This window comes from Protobothrops mucrosquamatus, unplaced genomic scaffold (assembly GCF_001527695.2).
Source record: "Protobothrops mucrosquamatus isolate PMUCROS unplaced genomic scaffold, P.Mucros_1.0 scaffold2430, whole genome shotgun sequence".
Lineage (NCBI taxonomy): Eukaryota > Metazoa > Chordata > Lepidosauria > Squamata > Viperidae > Protobothrops > Protobothrops mucrosquamatus.
This window is the reverse complement of record NW_015388502.1, coordinates 40,445-51,434: the sequence shown is the minus strand read 5'-3', so window position 1 is coordinate 51,434 and position 10,990 is coordinate 40,445. Positions and strand designations below refer to the sequence as shown.

Sequence of the window (10,990 nt, the reverse complement as noted above, 5' to 3'; positions counted from 1 at the left end):
TGTGCAATTATCAAACTTATCTGAGCTTAAGTATGCTTTCAAATTCTAGTTACAATGCTTTCCATTAGGTCAAGTATAGGGTAAAATTATGCAAATAAAATATTGAGCAACCACTCTTTTCTCTTTTGTTCCCTCCATATAACCCAAATGTTTTCCAATTGTTTTTGCCTTAAATGAATAGCTGCCCAACAGACAAAGCACAAAATGAATAACTTGGGAACAAAAGGAATTTTAAGGAGTTGCTATCACTTCATAATTCGCCTTCATAACAAATATAAACTGCAGTGAAATAAAGTAACTGAAAATGGATAAGAAAACAACAAAACGTATCAATAAGCGCCAGAATAATATAGCTCAAAATTTGGGGGGGGGGGTGAGGGTGGAAGAGAGAACAATAAGCATGTATCTGCACACATACATACTATTTTTTTCTGACCTCAATATACTATAATATTCAGCATTCCTGACTTAAAAGCTCTCAGAGCTATAGATTATATACTGTGTATATATATTTTATATATGTACATACTTTATACATAAACCTTTCCAAGAATATCTTTTAGAAGAACACCTCAGACAATATTTGTACTGCCTGAATGTTTTTTTTCTTTTGTAAAATATAGAAACTGTACTTCAAATCAATTCTATGTATGATGACTATAATGGAGCTAGCCCTTTCCATGCCAGTTGTTTTAGTTAAATCTGTCAATAAACTCAACAAAATTTCTGTTATGCAGCAAAGGGGCCAAGTGTATAATAGAGACTAACTATTCAATAAATGTATTAACTCAATAAATTAGTAATATACAAATTGAGGGTTGGTTTTTCAGTACTATCCCATTCATTTTGACTGTATCTTGCAAAACACATTGGCACCAACCTGCTCTATACTTGGGATAATTAAAACATAATTCAAAGTATATATGGAATGCCAGATGCCTAAATAACTCAGTACAGGATAAATAAAGTGGGCTGAAATGTTGTGTTATTGCTGGTGAAAAATCTCAGAATGTAAATTTTATATTTACTATAGAACCAGTACAATAGATCCTGTGATACTACAAGTGATCGAGATTTAGCCTCTTTCATAGAGCACTTAAAAGGCTATTTATCTAGCCCCACCCCCAATAGCCCGCTCAGCTGGTGGCTTATCTGCTAAAATACAATCATACCTAATAATTACAAATGATGCCAAAATAGTGGAGAGAGTTATGGTGGTTGCTTTTCCAGTACTTAAGTCTTTAAAACAAATCTTACATTATTGCATAATTTTTATACAAGTTAACCCATTTATGTGATCCCAGCCAGCTTTATGAGATACTTATTCAAAATTATCCAGACAAAAAGATACCACATACCATGACAGCAGTGTTACAAAAATGACTTCTGCAAAATCAGCGAGTTCATGATTCTACTATATTTTCAGGGAAAAGAAGACAAATTTCACAACGCAGCTACGAATTGTGGATTTCAGCTCTCTATAACATATATTTCCAAATCTTTGCTAAAGTCCTTGTTTTTTAAAGATATAGAGAATGAAAATTTCAGAATAGCAGCACTTAATTATTAATTTATATGCTTTCATTCTGTTTCATCAAATTTATGAAAGATCACAATCCATATATAAATAAGTTACACAGATGTTCAGGTATCTATTTTCTATGCCAGTAGGAGAATAAACAAGTTTGTCTAGCAAACTAAAAGGAGAGTGAAAAAAATATCTTTTTTCAAATCTAGAATTTTGACTTACTATATAAACAAGGAAAAAAAGTTTATCTGTTCCTATATAAAAAATATTTAATTTTCATGGTAATGTTTTTAAAAATTATTTAATCCCTATTGTCACACTGTTAAATGCACCTGATAAATTCTCCCTAATATACCCTGGTATTTTATCTTTCAGAACAGCTACCGTGTATTTTAGTAGCTTGTGTGTGTGTGTGTGTGCGCGCGTGTGTGTGTATGCACACAAGCTATTAAAATAAAATAAATATACATACACTGAAATAATGACTAAGCTTAGACAATTGTCTCCAAGCAATCCCATTCTGGCCCTAATAGATCCTCAGCTCCATTCAACTCCAGGATATGTTTTTTTTCACCAAATAAATTCTAATGGTTTCAAAAGTTTTGCTATGTTCATGGCTGCTGGATTCTTTTATTTGTTCCTGCAAAATCTGATTAAAATCTTTGCATATGGCCATTATATATATATAATTAAACCTTAAATTACATGGTGGCCTATTCATATTAGTCAGCTTAAATGAATTGTAGACTGCATTAAATGTGTCCACTGGACAAATGAAAACAGCATCTGAATATACAATAGGTAGGATTTTAGCAAAAAATTTTTTTTTTATCATATCCACATTATACATGCAGATGATGTAACACAGAATGAATTTACTTCTTTTTAAAGATATATATCAAAGGAAGTTTTAAGCAAAACAGAAAAGTCAAAAATGTTTCCAGGCAAAGTTTTAAAATTATTACTTGCATGATACAATTAGGACAGCTGTAAGTTTTCTTTCCCCAAAGTGTGTATTATGCTAACTATGCTTCTAATTGTTACCTTGGATAATCTTGCTTTTGTATATGGAAAAAGGAAAGAGTAGTGAATGTACTATGATGTTTCCATCTTAAACATATACTACACTACTGCTTCCTACCAGTTCACATCCCAATCAAGTATAAAGTGATAGTTATCATTTGAATTTGGAAGTCTGACTACATAAAGCTTATTAAAACATTATAGAAAGTAAGTGATTTTTTTGTTGTTGTACAAAAATTGGATTGTGTTCATAATTGTCCAACTTGTCTCCTCCTTAATTTCTTCAGCTTCCTCCGATTCCTCTATGGTGAGTATACCTGAAATGCATCTCCTTTGGCATTATCCCACCAAATAGATGTTAACTGTACAATTGCTAACGTATATTTGAAATTATGCAATAACGTGGCAACCACAGCCACTTCAGAGCATCATACCTTGGTTATATATGTGGCCCATTGAGTATTTCAGGGCAAAAGTCCAGGGTGACTCTCACTAAGGCATTCAGATGAGATTATGCTGACTCTTGAAATTATTGTAAGAAACCTCCAACTCTTGTAACTTCACAAATGAAGATTATTATTTCTTGAAGAGGAAGTTTGCTTTTTTTCTTCAGAATCAGGGTGTACTGTGATGAAATCGATTTCAGGAGGGGAAGAAGTGAAGGCAGATGTGCAACATTCACAGTTTAATGCCAAGCACAGATGAATCAAATTCCTTAGTTGCTTTCAGATAGTTGTGTATGTAGAAAAAAAAAGAAAAAAATTCTTAGAAAATAAAAAGTTCATTTTGTCTGTTTGACTATCACCAAACCAGTCTTTTCCCCCATTAACAAACAAAAAATGGGGAATTAAAATTAATCTGATTTGTGGCAATAGAGGTCCTTAAGTGCTTTTAATTCTTCAATTAATGTCTTGTTTTGGTTTTCAAGGACAGCTACTCTGTTTTCTAGACATTTGACATATTCTTTTTTCTTCCTGCGGCATTCACGTGCTGCTTCCCTGTGGGCAAAATAAGAGAAAATATTCAGACTTAAGACAATTTTCAACATTCATAGCTGATTTTAACTTCAATAATGTAGTAATTTTAAAGCTAGAGCTTTAAAATGAGTTCTCCTTCCCATTCATTTAAGCAGTAAGTTACCACATTGAAGGGCTACAAGTTTAGAAAACACCAGGGATCAACAGGCCAAAAAGTGTAGTGACACCTATTATCAAATCACTTGTTAGTATGCAATAACTCTAATTCTTAAAGCATTAAAACAACCATATCCTCTGCAAGGCTGAGTACAATTACTTACAGGGTTTTGTGTCTACATATTGTGCCCCATGACCCCATTAATGTGCATTCTTCTATTCTTGAGCTGGGATTTTCAGCATAAGCTGTGGTGCTCTCCACAAACCAGGTTTACATTTCAGTAGTAAGGTCAGGCAGTATTGCTGCACTTGCACAATTTAATAAGAGATAATTTCAGAGCAGTGGTTGAGATTGATGATTCTCTGCTATCTATTCTCCTCCCACTATCCCTCTCAGCAAGAAAGCCACACTCTCCTGCATACATAGTGGGGCAAAGTTAGGGTTTCAAGACTTACTTTTTTATTATATATTTAGCTTTAATTTATTATTTATTGGATGCTTCTTCTGACAAGATTATTGTTCTTTATGTCCTATAAAACCATTTTACTGATGCTGTTATTAGTCCAGATTATAAAAAGGCTACGTCTAGATGGCATCATCTATGAACATGTTTACAGGACTCCTCTCCCTCCTCTCGGGAATTTGACTGTTTTGTTTGAGAAAGAGATCAATATATAGTTCGGGCTTTTCTTGTATTCCAAATCTGAGAGACTGGGAGAGAGGGAGATAGATATAGTAGATATATATCAAACATCTCCCTCTCTCCCAGTCTCTCAGATTTGGAATACAAGAAAAGCCCGAACTAGAGAGCTCTTAGAATTCAAACAATTGTGTCAGTAATTCACTGCTGCCGATTTCTCTACTTTGTCAGAGAATAGTTCTGCTTCCTCTCTGGCCCATAGTAACAGGGGTGAAAATGAGAAATGGAATCAGGAAGTCTACTTCTATTAAATACAATCATTCTAAATTAAAAATAGCTCACTTGTTCTTGAATACTGTACCACTGCTTTCATCATAATAAAGCTTGATAAGAGAGAACTCCAAGGTTTCTGCTTGTAAAAAAACAATCACTCTCAGTCTAGTCAGCTACCAAAGCTCCAATTGGTGCCTCTGGATTTTTTCCCCCCTTTCGCCCTCCCGAAGCTAATTTTCCACATAAAGCTCTTTGTCAGGGAGAGAGTATCTTCTCCTATCTCTCATCATTCAACATCTGCGTGTCTCCTACGTTCTCCACGTTTTACTATTTCCCCTGTGCAAGGGTGCATGCATATATACACACTACTAAGTAGCAGTTTAAACTGCTTTTGCTTTGTCAGAATAGAATAATTTGTATTTTCCACTGCATCCGTATCTGCCTTGTCTATACAGAAGCACTATCTGGCATCTGAAAGCAGCTGCACTTTGATTGCATGGTGACACCAATTGCTATTTCTGATTAATCTTTTCACTCTAGGAAATAAAACCCTTCTATTAGGAAAGCATTTAATTTTAATGTGGACGAGTATAGTGAGGCTGCATTTTGCCAATGATAGTATTCAATATTTTGATTTCTTAAAACTTGAAGACAAATAGTCACTGCCATTTTGAAAGTATTCGATTTTATTATGAGCTACTAAGTTGATACTGACTTTTAATAATCACATAGATCAGATAATTTCTTAAGGAAGTATGCTGTCTCCCAGGTGCAGACTAAAAATGTGTCACATAGGTTCACTAAAATAATCCAGCCCACCAATTATTATTCCTTTCTCCTCTTTCATGTTAGGATGAATAATACAACTAAGAGCCTGAAATCAATATCAAAAGAGCAACTAGGCAAAAAAGCAAAGGACCTGGGTGCTCAGATTGCTTTCTCATCAGCACTCCCAATGATAAGTCAATGACCAATGAGAGAACAGATGTTTTAGAAGTAAACCGCTGGCTCAAAGAATGGTGCCATGGTGAGAACTTTTGACTTTCTGGATCATGGATACACTACCTACAGGAAAGGCTTCTAGCAAGAGATAGACGAAATTTGGCAAGAATGTGTTTGGGAAGCAAGTGAAGGGCTTTAAACTAAAGGGCTTTAAACTAAAACTGGAGGAGGAAGGAGACAAACCTGTAGGGCTACACCCAAAGCATATAGGCCAACACAACAAATTAGACAGAGAGAAAGGAAGTGGTGAAGAAGAGGCACACAAGTACAAATCAGGATACGCAGGAAACAAAACTAAGGTCAACCATAAAGAGTTCAAATGCCAATATACCAATGCTCATAGTATAGGGAACAGAGAGAGCTTGAAATCCTAGTATATGATCCTTATATGATATTGTAACTTTCCAGGGAAAATCCTTGAAAAGATAATCAAGTGGAGAAGTTGTGAACAGCTAGAAATGAACAAGGTGATTACAGTACTAGAAGCCAGTATGGGTTTGTTAAAAATAGATCATGCCAGACAAACCATATATCCTCCTTCTTTGATAAAATAACTAAATTAATGGATCAGAGAAATGCTGTGGACATAGTATACTTGGACTTCAGTAAGGAATTTGACAACCAAGATCACAGTCTGCTTCTTGGTAAGATAAAAAAATGTGGGAATCCACCACCAAATGGATTTGCAATAGGCTGACCAACTGTCCCCAGCACGTAGTCCTTAATGGAACTACATCTACATAGAGTGAAGCATGCAGTAGGGTACCTCAAGGTTCTGTCTTGGGCCCAGTACTTTTCAACATCTTCATGAATGATCTATGAGGGGATAGAAGGGGAACTCATCACATTTGCAGATGACACCAAGCTGGGGGGAATTGCTAACACTTTGGAACATAGGCTCAAGATCCTGATGGATCTTGACAGATCACTTATATAACAAGATGCAGTTCAATGGCGAGAAAAGTAAGGTCCTGTACTAATGCAGAGGTACAAAATAGGTGGTACCTGGCTCAACAGTAGTAACTGAGAGATCAAGGTGTACCAATAGGGGAAATATTTGTAGCCTAGGGGTAAAATGAGGGGTCCTTGATGTTCTCTGCGCTTGGTTGTTTTCTTGCACATTTCATTGCTCAAACTAGGTAGCATCATCAGTAGATCTAGGTGGCCTAATGGACCACCACTTAAGTATGAGCCAGCAATGTGGTGCAGCTGCCAAATAAGCCCATGCAGTCCTCGTGGACTGCATCAACAGAGGGATAACATCAAGATCATGAGAAGTGATAATAATGCTTTACTACTGCTCTAGTGAGGCTACAATTGGAATACTGCATACATTTTTAGTCATCAGGATACAAAAAAGTGCTGAAACCTTAGAAAGTGAGCAAAGAAGAGCAACAAAAATGATAAAGGGTCTGGAGGCTAAATTGTATGATGATTGGTTGAAGGAAGCTAGGTTTTCTAACCTATTGAAGAAAAGGATTAGGGGGGACATGATTACCATCTTCCAGTACTTGAGGGGCTGTCACAGAGCAGAGGGGATTGACTTATTCTCCAAAGCCCCAGATGGCAAGGCAAGAAATAATGGATGGAAGCTTGTTAAAAACAAATCGAAGCTAGAAGTAAGGAGAACTTTCCTAACAGTGAGAACAATTAGTCAATGGAACAGCTTGCCTCCTGGAGTTTTGGGTGTTCCATCACTGGAAGTTTTAAAAAATGGACTGGACAACCATTTGACTGGGCTGGTATAAGGTCTCCTGACTCTTGAGGTCCCTTCCAGCTCTAAGTTCTATAGAGGTCTCCAGGAAAATCTGCCTCCAACCTGGTCCTTTAAAGGTATACTTCATTTCTTTTTAATATACTGAGATGGATCAAGTCTCTGCTATTGGATATCCCATGCTAAACTTGTATAGATTTTTAAGAGTTAATGACTGCCTTCTTTTTGTAAGTGGTTGTCCTAGAAATCAACTTTCTTGAAAACAGATGCTCCTATTAAGGTGTTCAGGCCAATAAAGTTCAGGAGGAAACTTCTCTATGCAAGTCATGTATAAACACCAAATAAGTGAGTGCAAGGACTAATGTTTATTAGCATTTCTTTGCTGTGCCTCATCATAATATTGCAAATAAAAAAGATTTGGGAAATATTAGAGGACCAAGCCTTTTAGATTTTTTTTTTAATCTCTAGATAAAAAAAATTCTGATTTTATTCTGTAATACAGAACTGAGGCTCAGGTATTGATTAGAAATACATGGAATCATGTGCCAATGGCAGGAATTATGAATAATATAGGACATATGGTTACAGTGTGGACAAACATCAGTGCTCAAATTAATACTGGAAGGATCAGAAGACAAGACAATGTTTCCCCTCCTGCTTAGTTGTATTAGTTGCACTGCACAGGTAGACCATAATTGAGCCCAAATTTTTTGTTGCTAAGTGAGACATTTGTTAAGTGAGTTTTACCCCATTTTACGACTTTTCTTGCCACGGTTGTTAAGTGAATTGTTGCAGTTGTTTAATTAATAACCGAATTGTTAAGTGAACCTGGTTTCCCCATTGACTTTGTTTGTCAGAAGGTTGCAAAAGTTATTCACATGATAAGAGACTCTGCAAGCATCATAAATATGAACCAATTGCCAAGCATCCAAATATTGGTCATGAGACCATGAGGATGCTGCAATGATCTTAAGTGTGAAAAATGGTCATAAATCACTTTTTTCAATGACGTTGTAACTTCAAATGGTCACTAAATGAACTGTTGTAAGTTGAGGATTACCTGTACAGAACAGTTGTGCATGCAGATGACTACTAAAAGAGCCAGTTTGAGGAGAGTAACCAGATCTTCCAAGTCATTGTTCTACTGTATTTTAATCCCATATTATGGTAAAGATTAATAAGAGTTTTAACCATTTAAAACTCATTTATATTAAGATATTCTGCAGTGAATACTTAAGAACTCAATCCCTTGCATATTAATTCAGATATAAATTTCACTATGTTCAATGGTTTTATCCTCTAATAAGATTAAAACTCCAGTCTCATTTATATTAAAACAGGGGTGTCAAACTCGCCGTGTCACGTGACATGTCGCGATGTATCGTGACTTTTCCCCCCTTGCCAGAGCTGGGGTGGGTGGGGCTTCTGTGTGACACATCCGGTCAGTGGGCCGGCAGTTTGATACCCCTGCATTAAAAGGAAAAAATTAATCCACTCATTTTTCTCCTGCAATAGGTTGTTTATTTTCTGTATTTTTATCTAATAGTAAGTCTGAGAGTTTTCTAAACCAAATGCTCATAAGGTTACTGTTTCAGAAATGCTTCAAAAATTATAAATCAGTTGGTCTGAGGAATAAAATAAAACATTACTGCATGACAGTTTTCATCACTGTTCAGCTATTTTTTTTAATATTTTACATCTCATATATATTTTTATCTTTCAAAGGAACCTAAGAACTAAGTAATGTTGATGTAAAAGTAGTATTAATTAAGAATGGCTGTTTTTCTTCTCTCCTGCTAGTAAGTCACTACTGCTTAGCCTAAGGGCTCTTTTGAGGTATTGAATCATTTATTGAGCCAGCTGCATAATAAAACAAGGTAAGTCATGGCTTAATGATCAACTAACGAAGTGCTGTCACATGCTGTGATTGCTTTTTTTTTTCCCCAGCAAGAGGGTTTATCTAACAAATTAAAATTCTCCAACTCTGCTTGTTTAACTCTGCTTGTTTATAAGAACCTGCCGCAGAAAAGCCCAATTGTTTGTTTCTTATAGCATATTCCAAACAACAATAAAAATACGAATTCCTTCATAAACTAAAGTGAGGATGCATAATTAAGGACTACATTAGTTTTCAAAGAACAGGAGCCATGTATGAGTAGAACATCTAAGGAGCTATATGTTGCACACTGACTATGCAACTTTGCACTGAACAAATATTAAAAGAATCATCTATGGTTTTGGTTGATATATTTGCATGGGGAGCCAACAAATATTTTCTTTGATAAACCATAATTGGACTTATCAAATCATTTATAAGTTGACTGAAAAAGTATCATTCTGCTGTCTTGCTTGAAATGATTTATTTCTAGTTGATATTGCAAAGTTGCTTTGCAAATGATATGTTTTTGACTGTTAGCAAGATTAATTCTGGGCTATGACCAAGGAAAAAATACTTGTCCTGCACTTTCTGATTCTATTAACCACTGCAACGCAACAAGGGGATTTCAGATCTTCTTCCCAGTTATACAAGTTTTTCAGATAAAGCTAATTGTTTTTGGTACCGTCAATTCCATCTTATATGGTAAAATTTTCTTTAGAATGGGAGTAAAGAAAGTTGTTGGTCTGCTTTTCAAATACAGGTAGTCCTTGACTTACAACCATTCATTTAGTGACTGTTTGAAGTTACAACAACACTGAAAAAAGCGATTTTTGTCTGTTTTTCATACTTACAACTGTTGCAGCATCCCCATTATCACTTGATCAAAATTCAGAAGTTTAGCAACTAGTTCATATTTATGACAGTGGCAGTGTTCTGGGGTCACGTGATCACCTTTTGCAACCTTCTAACAAGGAAAATCAACCATGGTATTAACTTAACAACTGTGACAGAAAGGTCATAAACTCTCTTTGGGGCTCAATTGTTCTAGGTCAGGGGTAGGCAACCTTGGCTCTTTTATCACTCGTGGACTTCAACTCCCAGAATTCCTGAGCCAGCATGGCTGGCTTAGGAATTCTGGTAGTTGAAGTCCACGAGTCATAAAAGAGCCAAGGTTGCCTACCCCTGTTCTAGGTCAAGGACTACCTGTAAAAATATTTTTGGCTGTTAATGAATAGTATACAAACCTGTTCTTCATTAGACGGACTTCTCTTTTTCGTGCTGCTTCTTCTGCTGGTTGAGTGGGAAGAGCTGGGGAAGATGCCATGACGACACCAGGTGCAATGGTGCTTGTGGGTGCTGTGCGAATTTGGTAGGTCTGAACATCTCCCGAAGCAGCTAGAAAGAGTTACAAAATGTTATATTTGACAGTACTGGAAGACAGTTCATAAAAAGATTTGAAAATCTGTTAATACTATCCATTTAGTGGGCAGTTCTCTTCTTCCATTAGTGTAACTGGCATGGTTGACTGCAACTCTCACTGCAAAAGTACAAAGTTTCTGCTGTTTTGCATTTATAGAAATAACATACAATTCTCAAGCATTTCTTTTTGCATTGAAAATCCTATTTGACATCTTTCTTCTATCCCTCTTTTCTTAGTTACTTTGTTCCCTGATCACTTTCCTTCTGAAACTACTTAAAACAATCTCTTCCCCTTCCTGTTCACATTTCAAAATATCCTGCCCAAACCACCTTGGAGATTCAAAGGATATTTTCATCTGCATACTGCTTTTTTGGCAT

The 10,990-nt window shown here is 35.9% G+C and overlaps 1 protein-coding gene across 1 annotated transcript in view; it reads right to left on the bottom strand.

Moving 5' to 3' along the window:
• Positions 1-3,286: 3,286 nt before the first annotated feature.
• CREB1 (cAMP responsive element binding protein 1) overlaps positions 3,287-10,990 on the bottom strand; it is a 41,191-nt gene continuing 33,487 nt past the window's right edge. The window contains exons 7-8 of the mRNA XM_029285889.1: positions 10,438-10,588; positions 3,287-3,549 (exon numbers count right to left, since the gene is read on the bottom strand). Coding sequence (XP_029141722.1) covers positions 3,405-3,549; positions 10,438-10,588 — 296 coding nt within the window. The 3' untranslated portion in view covers positions 3,287-3,404. The remainder of the gene's footprint in view (positions 3,550-10,437; positions 10,589-10,990) is intronic.